The sequence below is a fragment of the Varanus komodoensis genome, unplaced genomic scaffold (assembly GCF_004798865.1).
Source record: "Varanus komodoensis strain SLA01 unplaced genomic scaffold, ASM479886v1 scaffold1, whole genome shotgun sequence".
Taxonomy (NCBI): domain Eukaryota; kingdom Metazoa; phylum Chordata; class Lepidosauria; order Squamata; family Varanidae; genus Varanus; species Varanus komodoensis.
In genome coordinates, this window is record NW_025335268.1 from 23,016,796 (window position 1) to 23,033,654 (window position 16,859).

Sequence of the window (16,859 nt, forward strand, 5' to 3'; positions counted from 1 at the left end):
GTTGCTACTATTTATTACTACTAATAATACAAGTAGTAATAGCAGCATTTCCTGCAATTCAGAGTGTACTGTTGAGGAATTTATATCCTGTCTTTTGACTATGCATAGTATTCAGGGCAGTGTCAACAGTAAAACCCAATTTGCAAGCATTATTTGTAATCACTGTTAAAATAATATGTACAAGTATAGATAATATCCCATTTATAGTAAAACAAAAGGAAATAAATTTGTAAGCCACCCAGAAAACCCTTGGGTTATGGAATTGCATAAAGTGGAAATAAATAAATAAATAAATAAATAAATCAACAAACCAGCAAGAGATTAAGAGCCATTAAAGATGCAATCCCATAAAATATTAGACAGAAAAAATGGCCCAGCCAGGATAGCTTGCACTGAACTGCAACCTAAATGTGCATCAGAGCACAATCAGTCCTCAGTTGCAAGTTTTCAAATCAGAAATAGAGTCTGTGCTTTTTCCTAGCGTTACATATAATTTAAAAATTGGAATTAACTACAAAAGTGATCTCAAATATCACTAATTGAAATTAAGGAAACTTTGTGTGATTAATTTCATGAAGGTCATCATATGTCTTAAGAAAATAAAATATAATCGCATCATGTGCTGTATAGTATCTTCATATTCAGAAGGAAAATAATGACCATTTCAATTTTATTACAATAATATTTCAAAATGCAAACCTACTTCAGAGATTAAAAGATAAATATTTTCAGGATTTCATTTCACTAAGGTCTAGTTTTAATTGAATGTGTTCAGAAAAATGAGCACTTTACCGGGATGCTTGTGGATGTCATGATCCGCATCTGGAAAAGCGAGAACAAAACATGGTGATAAATAGCTGGCAATTAATTTTAGAATTTCTTGTACAAGTTCAGTTAACATGTAGAATGCATGCATATTTTTGTGCCTCTTTTTTCCAAATGTCCGTATCAATTGTGTGTATCTTTGAAATATATGCATTCCTTACCCTTTGTTCTTTATAAAAAAAAATAAAGGATATTCTTTATTCCTGATTAAAGCATATTTGTGTGTATTTTCAAATGTATGCCTGCTGTCAAACAAATTCTGTTTGGCCTGTGAATTACATTGCATGCTTGGAAATGCATATGTTCTTTTACAAGCTATAGAACAAAACAGGAATGGCCTCCTCCAAAATACTCCCCTGGTGCCTATGTCTTGAGCCTTTTGGCTTTCTCTTTTCATAACCTGAACTTAACATCAACTAATAATTAATAAAGCTGTTGAAATGTTTAGAGTTTAAGATCTTAAACTTTTCATGCAGCTATGGGTCTATTATATTCATTTCATTTTTGCTGCTCCTTTTTGCTTAAGATATTATGGTTCTGGTTTTATCTTTATAGGTGATTGTCTTTCTCTAGTTTTAAGTTGCCTAGAGAGTCTTTGTTTGCCAGCTGAGATATACATCTCATAAATAACAAATGTCATCCGAAAAGAAATAAGAACATGGAAAGAGACATTTAAATTGTTGCTTTGCTACCTCGGAAATTCCTTTCTACTGCCCCCAGGCTCTGGGAGCTCACAAGCAGGACATGGATGTGGTGTTGGGTATGGACAGACTTTACCACACAAGCATTTATCAAGTCTCTCTATTACAAGAAATTAAGGTTTCACAAGCACAGCCTTGGTGTGGTAGAAGCCATATATACATTAGCATCAAAGGAGGACATTCTCCATGTAAGACCATCAAGTCCAGATTCTAAGGAATCACTGTGAATAAATTGATTTTGATTCCAGATGCCTTACTTGACAGGGAAAATATGTTTTGATATATAGGGACTAAGACTGTACCACATTGCTCAAAGGATCAATGGCATGGAAGGCTTACTATGTAAAATAGAAAGTATTGCTATGAAACTGAGAGACTAGACGGACAGGAGAAACTTATTCCTGTCTATTGCTGAACTACTACTGGTCTGAATGGTCAGAGTCAAAATAGACGAGTATTTTAGAAGCTACAGCTAAATGGCCCAGGAAGGCCAAGAGTTCCCAGGAAGAGAAAGGGGTCAAGCAGGCTGCCAGGGGAAAACAGAAGCAGTTTTTGAGAGACAAGAGAAAATGCTTTGCTGAGGGGTTTGAGCGTGTCAGACAAGCCAAGAGTAATGCTGCCAGACTCTCCCACTTAGGCTGGTCTCCTAGCAGGGTCACCTAAGACAGAATGCTCAAAGTGAACCATACTAAAATGCATCTACCCTTTTCAGGACTGACTGTCACATCTGCTGAAGAAAATGGATATTGCTCATGGTGATGGGGTGGAGTGATCCTGACGGGCGGCTACTGGACGACAGCAGTTGAGGGTGACACTGATGGAAGAACTTTCCAGACAACAGGAGTGATGCCCAAACTAACTCTGGTTGGTCCCGAGCAGAAGGCGGCAACGCGAGTCACCGCTGCATATCCCTTCCTTTGAAAATGCTTTGATGAAATGATCCAAATTGAAGCAAGAAATAGAGCCAGAAGATGAGACTTCCAGTCAGAAGGCTGTAGGTCAGCTATTCAGGAAAAGCAAAAGCATGAACTGTGCTGTCACTAATGACACAGCCAGGTGAAAGCTGAAAGGACGTCTACTGGCTGACGTGCACAGAGATAAAAGGAAAGTCCAGTGCTGCATAACACATATAACTGGAACGTGAATGGTGACAAATTTGAGTCTACTGGGAACCATAGAGCAAGAAACAGAACAGCTAAACACTGCAGTACTTGAACTAACATGGACTGGAATAGGTCATTTTCTGTCAAGCACAATGTGTTTTACTCTGGGAATGACAAACTCAGAAGAAACGGAGTGGCTCTAATACTGATGTGAGAGGTAACACAGGCAATAAGCAGCAATAATGCAAAGTACAATAATATCAACCAAGATCTGTAAAAAACCTACAAGCATGACCTTCATTCAAATCTATCCTTCAACCACAAATGTCAAAGAAGAAATCGAAAACTTTTATACAAGCATCCAAGAGGAAATCAGTAACACAAGACATGCTGATAAGCACAGGTGACTGGAACACACAAGGAGGAGACAAAGCAGAATCCAGTGTTGCAGAACAATTTGACCTAGGGGTCAATATGTAAAAGAGAGAAAATGTTTTTAAAGTGACCCTTCCATTATCTGCAAGTTACAATTTCAGAGAAAGTAGCATCAATGCAATGCAGACTTCTCACTTTCAGAATCCTGACTCTAAAGCAGTGTTAACTACACCCATGTCTGCACCCCCAGACTCAGAGGAAAGAGGCCGCACATACAGCACTCTAGATGTTCCTTGGCCTCATGGTCTTGCTGCAGCTGCCGACTACTGGAGCCTCTGGGTAGTCTGCCTGCCCGCCCCTGCCAAGTGGGGGCTGATTACGCCTGTCTGCTCTTCCCAGTGACATCCTGCAAATAACTGTCTGCCATGGGGGAGATGGAGCGGCAGCTTCCACTTCCTCCCTGCTTGCAGCTCTGGCCCAGCAGGATCAGCCTCTTGCTGGCAGTTGCCACTTTGCCAGCAGCTCACCAAGTGCTGCCCTATTAGAAGAGGCCCCCAGTGTAAAACACATAGAAACACAGAAACAGAGTGAGTCAGAAGGGGTCTCCCAGGCCATCTAGTCTGACCCCCGGCTCCAGCTGGCTCTGCTCACGACATGCCCACCACGTGCATGTCTAGCCTATCCTTGACCATCCTCACCAATAGGGCCTCAACCACCTCCTGTGGAAGTACATTCCATACCCTCGGGGTCCTGACTGTCAGGAAGTACTTCCTGGCATCTAAATTGAACCTTGGTTCCTTGAAGCAAGGCCCTGACGTTTCCCAGATGCTGCCACCATGTAACAGAGGAAGTGAAAATTCATGCATGCAGGCATGAAGGAAGCATGTATTCTGTATTCGAATATTTGCTCCTCAACACATATGCAATGAGCAGCCATCCTTTGCTGCTGTGTTCCATGGCCAATGGTTACCATGTTTGACCTTTGCTGAATATATTCAGTAGTCTTCAATAAACCAAAGGTGATGAGCTGATTCATGTATATTTATGTCCAGTCATTTCTGATAAGGCAGCTTTCCCTAATCTGGGGTGCCACAAACAGGCTGGAGCAGAACCCACAGAAGTTCTGCTGGCTGGAGGATTCCAGGAGTTGTGGTCCAGCCCATCTGAAGCACCCAAGGCAGGGGAAAGTTGTTGTAACTAGACCAAGGCATCTATGAAATTAGTCCATATAATCTTAGCGATCCCTGATCACACAGAACATGAGACAACCAGCTTATTTTCCTATCCTCCTTTGTTACATTGATTTAGAAATTCGGGGGATCACTACTGAATTAATTGGTATTATACTTGCTGGACCAATTGATCCCCAAAACATGTCCATTCACCCCAGGAATCAGCAGCACTGAGAAAGACACCAAAATGAAACATGTTATGGGAATTCTCACACAAGGTTCTCTTGCTTCAGTGGTGTTCCAAGTGCAAGTATAAAGCTTCCATTAATCAGAATGCTTCTTTGCATCACAAGTCCCTTTTTCCATGCAAACACCAAACAGGTGACTTAAGCCCCATGTGGGATAATGCCCTTTGTAAGTTGCCAAAGGTTTATGTACAGTCATGCCCTGATCATTTTCAGATCAGCAGGTACTTTGGCATCAGTGTGACTCAAAGTTTCCATGTGTCTTTTTCAAAAAGTGAGGTGAAAAATAATTTCTAGCTCTAGAAATGAAACGGAGGCAAGGATGTTGACGGTGACATCTGTGGAAAGTCTGTGCTAGCAGCAGACAGTTATTTGAACCACTTGGGGGGAGTTGTTTTTAAGAACAGTACATTGCAGAACGCTGGCTCCTCTCCATATTAAAGAAATATGATACAGAAGACAGATCAATAGGTTTTTACATGCACTTCAAATGTCTCAATCTTTACTGTTTAATCACCCATGATAATTTTTATTACCTTGCATAGGCCTATCATATGCATTATGTACTATTTAAATTAACCTCTTGGGTATGCCATAGATACTTAGAACCTAACTGCATTTTCACATATCGTAATAGACTAGTCATCTTAGAGCTACAGAAATGCAAAGTCACAAACAGCACAGATGTCTCATATTTGTAACTTAAACTATGGTGGCATATTGCTGCATTAAAAGAAATAAAATGTTGATTCATTACATTGATTTCCTCCTCCCCCACCCTGTGAAAATTAGATCAAAAGCCTATATATTTCAGAAATCTGAAAAACGGTTCATTCACATTTCATCCAAGAATAAGTAAAGGGCAGTTGCATATCAATAATTCTCTGTTCATATTAGACAGTTCTTAATATAATAAAAAATTTAGTTTACTTGAAAATTACCTGGCTGTTAAAAATGGTCAGCATTGCTTTCTGAGATGCTGTTACCAAAAAATCCAGCTGTGGTATCTTTACTATGCACTTTATTACATCACGTCTCTTCACTCCTGCCAAAGAAAAAAACTTTTTATAAAAATTCTTGCAATAAAACCTCTAGGAATCCACAGAATTAAAAGCAAGATAGACGGCATCTCCTTTAGGAGGTCTGCATGCAAGATAGAAAGAAAGCATGCTGTGATTTAAATTAGATTTTAATAAAGTTCTTGCTTGAATATGTTTTTCATTGACAAAATTACATCAATTGAGTCACTCAAAAGGACATGAAAACATTCATATGGAAAAACATTAATAAGGAACCTCAGCCATATAATAAACTGTGTAATAATACATGCCCTAAAACTCAAAGTAATTCAATATTTTGTATAAACTGATCTATTTAATTTGTTTTGAAAATATATTACATGTTCCTCACTTCCCTGGAAAGTTTGAGGGGGACAGTATTGATTTGAATTTCCTTTGGATGAGAGATCCTTGAAGACTTATGGCGCCTTTTTAATATTTGCTTCGTTTACAAATATGCATGCATATGATAAAAATGAAACTCAGCCTGTTTTGGATGGGACTGAACTCAGTCTAAAGGATCTGGGTCAGACTCTTGTCCAAGCTCAGCATTGTCCCAGCATGCTCCATTTTTTTACCAAGGAAGGTGGGGTGGTGCAGCAGCTGCAGCTCTTACTGCCCATAATAATCCACGACTCAGTGCTCTTTATGGAGGCACAGGCGGGGTGGCTGCCAGGAGTGCTATATACCCACTTAGGCTGAACTGGCAATGGCAACCCTGTCAAGGACGGTTGCAGCCCCTGAGAAATCTGACATAGCCACAGTGACACAAGCCTTGGTTACAGCTTGGCTAGATTCCCACAATGCACTCAGTGCGGGGCTGCCCTCACAGAGGGTTTAGAATTGCAACTCTTATTGAACGAGGCCTCTAGAATGTTTGTCAGAACTAGGCACCTAGATCACAGTACACCTGTCCTGAATCAATGGCAGCTGGTACTAGAGACAGGGCTTTCCCAGTAGTGGCCCCGCCTCACTGGCATTGGCTTTGCAGGGAGATGCACGTGGGCTCATCGGTGCTGATTTCAACAAGCAACAACACTTGAAGGCTCCTGTATTCCAGTCTGCATTTGGATGCCTTGGTAACTTTAACATTAGATGACTGGAATGCATTGTATGGGTTATGATGGATGATCCTTATTTTATTACACAATATGGTGGTTAGAGTACTAATGGGGACTGGGCACTTTTTAGAAAAGTACCCTTATTGCTTATCCATGTCTGGGCACACTTCATACTGCTGGTGATGGTCTTTAAATGCCAAGCAGAGAGGGCAGGCGGCTGGCACAGTTCTTCCTGCCCTGGTTGTGAGCGAGGCCGGGGCGGGAGGGTGCTCAGCTATCAGAGTCCCAGCACTGAGGCCGAAGATCTCAGACCCAGGACTCCATTAAATGCCATGACAGCCGCCCCCCAACAATGACAATGTCAAGAAGCTATAGGATTGTAGCCTCGGTGGGTTTCAGATAAGGAGCCAAAATGAAGAACAGCATGTGTTCCACTTTGCATAGGAAAAAAGTGCAAATCGATGGTGATAAGAAAGCAGGTTGAGGGGGGAAAAGTACAACTAAGAATATGTAGTGTGGTGATTAGAGAGTTTGTCTGGGGGTGTGAGGCATCCGGGTTCTAGTCCCCACTCAGCCATGAAGCTTTGGGCCAGTCACTCACCCACCCTCAGCCTCGTGGGGTCATTGCCGTGAGGATAAAGATGCAGCAGAGGAGGAGTCTGTGAACTGCTCAAGAGGAAAAATGGTGGGATAAACATACCATCTGATACTACTACTAATAATAATGCAATATGAGAAATGTGCTTAACAAATATAATTCTGTGAATAAATGATTTTATCCACATTTACCACCAATGATACAAACTCTAAATTGGGGGTGGTGCATTAAAAATCTCACCTGCTTTTGTAACCCGCTGTTTTTTGGATACCAGGAAAACCATATTTTCTTCATCAAGTTGAGCAGCAAGAGCATCACCATCCACCATATAATATCCAAAGATCTATAGCAAGCCAAACAAAGCACAATATAGCAAGCACAGCATCTGGCAGGTATGCAAAAATATGAATACACACACATACAACCTCCTAATGTTATATATATATTTTAAAATGTTATTTTAATTTATTGTTGTAAGCTGCCCCGAGGCTTTGGCGAATGGGGCGGCATAAAAATGTTTAAATAAATAAATAAATAAAGTTAGGTAGTCAGCAATCTCATCTATACTTAATTTTAAGATAAGAAGGGCATTGAGGCTTAATATTTTTATAAGCATTTTCATATCCTCGTTCATCCTAGTACAGGTCATAAGTAAGAGTATTTTCATGAGTTAAGTAACACCAAGAAACAAGTATTTAGCGAATCTGTTTGGGAAATGAAATCCATAACTTTCCTTGATGGCTAAACTGAAAAGCAAGCTCTTTAAAAAAATAGTATATATAAGGGAGGAGATCAGTGTAGAGATGAACAGTAAAGAAAAATGGGAGCAGGGGCAGAGAAGTAAAAACATGGCATTGAGGAGTGTACAGATCAGATATGTTAGTTAGAGAGTCATCCTAGCTAACAGCACATGAAGTAAGCATTTTATAAATAAATACATAGTTTCCTAAAGCCATAGGAAGAGACCTTAGACTGAGTCTGATCCTGGTTCTGTCTAGCCCAGCACTGTCTGCATGGAAGAGCAGCAGCTCTCTAGAGTTTGCAGCAGTAATTTTTCCAAACCTCCCCACAGATGCCGGGAACTGAACCAGGGCCCTTCTGTATGCAAAGCAGATGCTCCACCACTGAGTCACAGTTGGTTATGAATGCAGCTTAAATGCATTCTATAGTATTATCACATTCACCCTCAAAATTACCCTGTGAAGTTAGCTAGGTAAATAAATGGACAGAGATTTAGTCCCAGATTTATGCATGATTATCCTGCCCTTACATAAAGCATTTCATACATCTTTCCCAGTTTGCATTTTGATTTATAAAAGAAAACTGCAGGGTTCAGGAAGGTGTTCTAAATTCCATTAACAGAATATTTTGCCATAGGAAGCACAATGCTTTCACTTCTGATTGTGTGGTCATTTTTTTAAAAATCTGCTGCTTTTTGATGCAGCAAACATATATAAATCTCCCTTGTGTAAGGCAGCCTGGTAGAGTGATAAAATGATGGAAAGATCAAGTCTGGCATTTTTCACAGCTAATGTTAAGGACACCTTTAATCTCTAATGCATCATTTCTAAATGTTGTTTATGTAAGACAGGAAAATGGAAATGCCAAAGCCCTGAGAATCAGGCAAGCTATTTGTGTTTTTTGCTCCTGTCTCCTCTTGCACCCTCAGGCAGTTCTCCTCTTCGGGGTCCCCTTGACTTTTCTAGATATTGGGGATACCTCAATTTCTCTTATAAAAACAAAATGAGTCTGTTTGCCACCACAAGTATTAGAAAGTGAATAAGTGTAGATATTTTAAGTTCCCAAACTCAGAAAGGTAGTAATTAAAAACTTGATTTGCAATTATAAAATCAGAATTAGAAGGCTTTCATGTACACAATAAAATAAAATATTTCAGAATACAATAGAAACATACTGGTCAAAGAAGTAAGGCTCACACACTTTCAGAGCTAATAGAAATCTAAGAAAATGAGGCCATGGGCAACCATTGCTGCCCATCTTGTGTTGATTCAGACTAGTCAACTAAAACAATATTCCATGGCAAAGCGTATTACCTCTAAACTTCATCTGCAGCCCTCCTGTACCTCTCAAGTCCTATTTTTTAAACAGGGAAAAGATATCAGGATGGGAAGAAAAGAAGACTCTTCTTATGGTACCCAATCAATCAACACGAAGGCAAGAAACATGGCTTGTGAACAGTCACTCACAGGCATGATGACAAAATCTTTGTGCCAGTGATTCTAACTAAGCATTTGTGTCGAAGGATTGCAGAGAAGAAAGAAGGAAATTGTGGCTAGCAACTTGTTGAGTTTGGAGATTCCAGTCAAGAGCATTTACAGGGTACTCTTGACTAGTGGGAACCACCTCACCAGGGACAGGGTAGTGGTTGAAGGTTTAGGTTCTTGTTGTCCTAGAAAACGATATGAATATCCATAAGCCTTAAGACAGCTCTAAAATGAGGTTCATGGCTCTACTGAGATGAAAGACAGTGTGTCAATATCAAATATAGGCAGGCTTATTGCAAGAACAGAATTGTTTTAACAAACTCACTTTCTAAACAGTGCATCTTTCCCTTTGTTTTACAGACATTTACAACACAGCATATGGTTTAAGAGTCACTCAAGGAAAATAACCTTCGCCTTCAGAAGCAAATTTAGTTCCCATTTCAACAGCTAAGCTTTGAGCAAAGTGAGCATTTCTCAGCCAAGTACCTAAACCCTAAAGGATGTTCAAAGTTCCAGCTAAAGAAACATCTTTGGCATGTCAAGTGGAGCGGAGATATTTAGTTCCATGTCACTTGCCATGATGATCTCTACAGCTAATTTGTCTGTGAAAGCTCAGTGCTGTGCCCCAGCAGTGTCAAGGACTGCTTTGATGGCCCATAGAATCATTCATTCTTCACTTAAATTCATATTTTTCCTGAGTTTCCATTGCTGGGCACACCAAGATTGTATCTCTCAAAATGCCTAGCCTGTCTTCATTAATTCATTCATTCATCCTGCCAGTCCATTAACTTGTTACTCTCTGGAACTTGGATGTTCTTTTGTTCTAAATTATACCAAGAATTCACTTTGTTCAGTGTTATTACCAAGGAAAGTGAAATAGAAGCCTGATAATAAGCATTATTATTGCAGAGCCTTTATACAGGAACAGAACCTTTAAAGCAGGATTTAAAAGCTGCTGCAGGCAGCAGTGAATCCAAGTTATCAGTTGGAAAAGCAGCCCAGGGACTGGGGTCTAAAAAAAGGAATATTCATTGCCATCTGGAATGAATAAAAGTGGTAGCCTTGTTGACAGCATAAGACCAAAGGAAAATTATTAGCTATGATTGCCATCTGAAATGAGTAGACTTCACTGAAAAGCACCTTAATTGTGTCTGTGTGTGAGGGGGGACAGAATAGCTAAAAATGCATCATACATGTTTGTGGTTATAAGGTTGATGGCTTTTGCCCAATTGGGCCAAAAGAGCTTCAAGTAACTAGAATAAACCCATTAAGTATTGAAAGAATTGTTCAAAACATCAGTGAAAAGATGCAAAATACAGTGCAAAAAGTCTAGCATGGAAAAAAACCTCATTGATTTTCAGAAAAAAATGTTTATAGAGGCTGTAGTGTTGTCTGTCTTCAGCATATAATACACAATTCTTCCGTTTAACCTAACTGAGCAATACTCATTGATGTAATATTCCCAGTTAGTAATGCAACAGTATCAGAAACTTGGAAGCCATGGATGAAAACTTTTTCTCCTGGAAAAAATCAAAATTTGGGGCAAAACTGAAAAAAAGCAATCATTATATTTTAAAGGCTTCTTTTACAGATCTAAAGCCATGTGGTCAATTTAGGCTAGCCTTTCCCAACTTGGGGCCTTCTAGATACTTTGGAATATAAAAATATGTTTATAACTGCTGTATTAGAGAGCCAATGTAGTGTAGTGGTTAAGAGTGCAGGACTGGGACTCAGGCAAACTGATTTCTAGTCCCCGCTCAGTCATGGAGCCAACTGGGTGATTTTGGGCCAGTCACAGATGCTCAGCCCAACCTACCTCCCAGGTTGTTGTGGAGATAAGACTGAGAGCAGGAGGAGATGAAAGCTGCTCGGAGTTCCCACCTAAGAAAAAATTAGGTGGGATATAAATCTAATAAAATGTAAAAATGGTCTGCTCATCAGATTACTATCATCCTTAACAACTTTGAAAAGTAAACTCAGGGCACAGTTCCATGGTCACCAGATGATATCTGGACAGCCAAAGGCATTCCAGGGTCACGGATGGGACATTGACCTTGAAGCACCCCCTTCCCCCACAGCTGTACTCCAAGGCCACAACTTCAAAGCCAACATGAGGGACCATGCTAGCGGGGAGGGAGGGGCAAGCTCCTACCAGGATGCGAGGCATTCCAGCAGTGCCTCGGCCCCACCTTTGGCGCACAGTGACAAAGACATGGGCTGCCTCACCACAGGCAGCTCCTGCATGCTGCTGTCCCCGGGGCTCAATGTGGACTCCACTGTGCTTCCAGGCACAAGCCCTGTTTGTGCAACAGAGGCTCCAGCAGCCGAGGTGAGCAGAAATCAGCAAGGCCGTGGCTGTCAGAGCGGAGACTGGTTCCTCCTTGTAGTACCTCCTGGGGTACTGCTGGAGGAATGAGAGGGCAGGATGGAGCAGAGTAGCTGTGATGAACCTGATTGTCTGTTGGGCCCATCATGGGTACTTCACAAAACAACCAGCCCACCGTAGCTTATTGCTGGGTTGAGCTGTGCTGCGGTGCAGGGTCAAGCCCTGCCTTTCTCACAGTCTCCACCTCCTACCTACCTACCATCTTTTCCTCTTGTTAGCCAGAAGAAGGGAATAAAGAGCTCTGTGAAATTCTCACCCACTCTTGAGAAGACAAAAAGGATTTATAGACAGGAGTAAAATGATTCAAAAATAGCTTTCAAAGGGTTAATGGTGCAGTCTATGAAGCACTTTGCTATGGTCTCCTGAGCTAGTTGGTGAAAAGGGCTCTGTAATCAGTAGCACATTCACCTGAATGGAACTATATGGACCCCAATTGCCTCTCTAGTCAATTGCATCCCACCTTCAAGTGCTCGATATTCATTGCTTCAGTAGTATAATATTTTAAACACGAAAAACAGAGGTGCCATTTCAAAAGGCAGCAGAGGAGAGAACTCCAGGATGGAAGATCTACTTTCTGTCAGAGCAAATCATGGCTGTTTGGGAAAGTGCTTGCAAATGTTGCTATTATTTAAGGTCCCCACATGTGTGCACCCCACACATCTAGATTGGGAACCACACATAGAGAGTAGCAGGGCTTTAAAGATCGGGATCTGCTCCCCTGCATCTAATGTAGAATTTAAAAAAAATCACAAATGATTTAAAGTCCTTTTTGCTTTCACCCAAGCATTCATCAGGCGTCAGGGTTCATACTGGAGGCTGACTGGCGCCCCTTTGAAAAAAACAGAGCAGTCTGCGTGGGTTATGAAAAAGCATAGTGGTAATGATGCTGGAAGCTGGCTGCTGGGAGTTGTGGCTTCCCTCGCTCTTTCTCTCTCGTTCAGATAGAGAGACCCTGGAGTCTGCTTGCTGAATATACAGCAGGACTGAGTGGATAATATTCTCACTCATGGTTCTCTGAGGCAATCCAAAAAAATCCCCAATCAAGCGTGGGCTGTTATCCAGGGATAACTCGTCAGTTAGATAAAGCATCTACAGAATGATTTGTGTTTTGTAAGAATTGCCTTTATAAGACAAAAACCCAGGCTTCTCTAGGTCATTAGTACAGTAAGAATTGCCAGAGTTCATGTTCTCATAAGTGCTTTTCACAGTCACTGTACTGTACTTGAGACAATGACACTTAGATTATCTCAGAGTTAAGAAAACATCCCCACTATCACACAGCAAGTGATCTACCATGACACTTAATTGAGTTCATGCAGCTTCACCTTATGTTGGACTCTTAAATCAGGAGCTGCTCTTCTACTTGGGCACTTCCACTTCCATTGTGAGCATAATCAAAATGCTTGCAAGGTAAGCCTTTGCTGTCTCCACTGTTGGGGCAACTTTCCAGCCTTTGCTCATAAATCCCTTGCATCTTGCCCTCTTCTTTTAGTAAAGCTTTTCCAGACCATCATAGACTGACCTTACAGCATCCCCCATTATAATGAAACTCTCTTCTTAGCATACCACTCATATTCCTGGAATGCCAGATAGACAGCCCCTTGAGATACTAATAAAAACACCCTAGCCTGGATCCAAAGGAGAAGTCTATCAGCATGAGGGAACTTGTTCTCCTCCGTACCTTCCAACCCCTGCACCGGACCCAAATCTGCACCAAAGGGCCTCTCAACCTTCTGAAGCAGATTCCAGCGGGCAGGAGAAATCGAAACCACCAGAAATTTCTTCCTTCTGGTAGAGCACTTCCACTGCATACAAGCCACTGTGTTCTTATTCCATATTTCTCTCCACAATAGTTTTCTCATGGTTAATGAAAAAATTGGAAAAAGTGGAACCAAAACAGAGAAAGAGTACAAATGAAAGATCAAATTGTATGGCTCTCTCATAAAAAGTCATCCTGGAAGCAGGGCATCATACAATATAAGCCTTATCTGGAAGCACTGCGAGACTCTAGCTACTCCGTCCTTTTTGCTGCTAGCCTAGCAAAGGTGGTTCTAGAGACAGTGGTAATAGAAAGCAGACCAGTGTCACATCAGTTATACTCCATACTAATGGCCTTCATTTTTTCCCCAATCCATAATACAGAACTGATGGGTTTGACCTTGGCTGTAGTTTAGGCAAATAAATATGCCATAAGAAAATAAACAAACTTACCTCACACCATTCTGTCCGTCCATCTGGGTTGTTGCTAATCTTCCTATAAAAGGTTTTAACATCTTGGGTTTTCACCTCTGGACCAAAAAGGTCCTGAACTGCAGCAAAGAATTTATCATAATCCATTTCCTCTGCAGTGAAACAAAAGAAGCCCCCATAGAATATAAATATAAAAGCTAGCCAATTAATGCGGCTATTTTTACTACTTTCCCCACGATTGCCTCAGTGTGCTGATGCTGAAATATGTCATCAGTGTCTGAGATTTTATTTTTGTCTTCATTTCATTTAGAAGCCTCATCAGCTTTTTCTATGACTAAAAATGTTCTTATTTCTGAAAAAGCATAGCAGTAAACTCCAGCTTCCCAGAAACTAGTATTTTAAAAAGCTAAGGGCATAACCCTACACACGTTTAGACAAAAACAAGCCCTACAACTCTCAGCAGTCTAGCAATGCTGCATGTTGTAGGCCTTTTTTTCCTGCTTAAGCATGCATCAGATTCTGCCCTAGTGTGAGAATGAAGAGGCAAATGTAGAGTACCCATTGAAGGTAATTTAATTAAGGAAGCATTCTCTCCTATGCTTCAAATGAATCTGCCTGTGCTTTAAAGTCAGTGTCAGAGAGCCCACTCATTTAACAGAGCAATCCTGTGGATGCCGCACAGCATCGAGACAGCCATAGGACTGCTTGGAGCCCCAGCTCCAAAGCCAGCCGCTCATGGCAACCTTGTAGCTGGGGATCCCTATCCAGATGACCCTCCCCGCTCACAGAAGGACTGCACCAGCTGTGTCTTTGAGGCTGACCTTGGGGACAGGCTTTTAGGGTTATTCCAAGAAGCCCGGGGGTGAGCTATATGCAGGTGGCACCTCAGCATCCTTCCAGTCCAAAGTACTGCAGTTAAAAGTTGATCTTTGCTTCTGTACTCTTTCCACCCTCCGTGGGACACTGGTAACCCTCCAAGTTGATAAGGTTATGAACAGCCTGATAGGATTCTGCCCTAAATCAGTTAGATTTTGTGCAGGAAGCACAGGGCCTTCTCAGAAGTAGCTGCTACAATATGGAACTCCCCTGTTTACTCTGTTTATGAAAGCTTTGCATCTCTGCCTATTCCAAATGGCTTTTATGTATTTTATTGGTCACACTGCTGTTTTATTGCTGTGGCTCTTGATTTTTCCTTTTTTATAATAATTGAATTGTATTTTAATGGACGGTTAGTGTTGCTTTTATATGTTTCGAATTTATTTATTTATTTAAAACATTTCTATGCTGCCCCATCGCAATAAGCCTCGGAGCGGCTCACAACATCAAAAAAAAAAAAAAAAAAAAAAATAACCATACATTAAAACCCCAATACAATAAAACCCCAGAATTGTAAAGTATTACCATTATTACTCTCCACCTAATATCCAATTTCTCCATATATTTTGGGTGTTGCCTTTGTGTACATGGTTCAGAAAAGCAGCTCCTCGGTATTTAAACAACCCAGTTTGTTTTCCCTTAAACACTTGTCTAAGGTCTTTGTCAACCTTGATGCTCCTTACCAGCATCTTTTATGTACAAGCCTAATCGTTCCTCCTTCTTCTGAGCCACCGTTTTGTCAACTAGTCTCTGAAATAGCTTCAAGGAATTTTTAAAGCAGGTTCCATCGGGAATGTCGGGCGGGTCGTCTTCTATAAGCATTCTTCTGGACATTATTTTGGCTGAGAGGGCTGGAACTCGACAAGATCTCTTTTCTCCACTCCGTGATGCTGCCCAGCCTGCCTTCTTTTTTTGTAATATTGGATGTTAGCATCTGAGGAAATGCCAGCTGCATGACCTTACGTGTTGCTTAGGTGAATGGAAAATGATGGTGGCTCTGCCCAGGCAGCAGGCCAAGGGGCCATCAAGTCCCTGATGTCATAACTCCTCATTCAGCCCCATTGGTCATTGGGACAACTTAGATCACAAACCAGCATAACTGGCAAGCATGAAGTGCAAAGTGGGAGCAGGCTCAAGGTTTTTTTAAAGGTGGATTTATCGTACAGGGACACCATCTATCTTGATTCGGCAAATTGCATAGGAACTACATTCTTTTCTCCTTCCATCTCGCCCGGCCTGTGTCAGGAATTGGGACACAATTAAAGACAATGGCTAAAGGGCATGGAAAATTAAGAGAAAAAACAGAATACATAAAATAGGATATCTGTTTATTTAATTAATTCCTATACCGCCCAATAGCCAGAGCTCACTGGGTGGTTCACAGAGCACCATATCATGTTTAATATGATATGGTGTATCTTTTCTTGTCACACCGTATCATATTAAACATATTAAAACATTATCAGAAGTTGACACTGCACCATTTAAAACCAAATTTTAAAGATAACTTTTAAAAATCTTCAGACCTGTTTAACAGCTAGCAGACTCCAGTAAGCTACTTGAATACTCTGCTGTAGAAGATTGCTTTTACTGCCACAAAAAAGATAATAAAGTTGGTGCCAGGTGGGCCTCAGTAGGAAGTGGTGCCACAACTGAAAAGGCCCTTCTCCTTGTTGTCATCATTCAAGCCTCCCAGAATTTGATTGTAGCATTTGGGCAGATGAAAGTTGGGAGAGGTTTTCTATCAGGTATCGTGATCCCAAGACATGTAGGACTTTATATAAGTTAAAACCAGCACCTTGCATTGGAAAGATACAGGCAGCTAGTGCAAGTGGACCAGAATTGCTGTTATGTGATCAGATTATCTGATCCCTCTTATTAGCCTGCCTGCCGCTTTTTGTACAAGCTGCAGCTTTCGAACAGTCTTCAAGGGCAGCCCTAGCTGGACTGCATTGCAGTAATCTAGCTTAGAGAAATTTTATTAGAAGTCCACACAAAGGCAAGTAGAGAACATCTGTCTGCATTTAAATGAGAGCCTAGACAT

The 16,859-nt window shown here is 41.1% G+C and overlaps 1 protein-coding gene across 1 annotated transcript in view; it reads right to left on the minus strand.

The window, feature by feature from the left end:
- WDR64 (WD repeat domain 64) overlaps window positions 1–15,637 on the minus strand; it is a 92,726-nt gene extending 77,089 nt beyond the window's left edge. The window contains exons 1-5 of the mRNA XM_044451205.1: window positions 15,499–15,637; window positions 13,961–14,091; window positions 7,379–7,481; window positions 5,363–5,466; window positions 793–822 (exon numbers count right to left, since the gene is read on the minus strand). Coding sequence (XP_044307140.1) covers window positions 793–822; window positions 5,363–5,466; window positions 7,379–7,481; window positions 13,961–14,091; window positions 15,499–15,637 — 507 coding nt within the window. The remainder of the gene's footprint in view (window positions 1–792; window positions 823–5,362; window positions 5,467–7,378; window positions 7,482–13,960; window positions 14,092–15,498) is intronic.
- Between the last annotated feature and the right edge of the window lie 1,222 nt (window positions 15,638–16,859).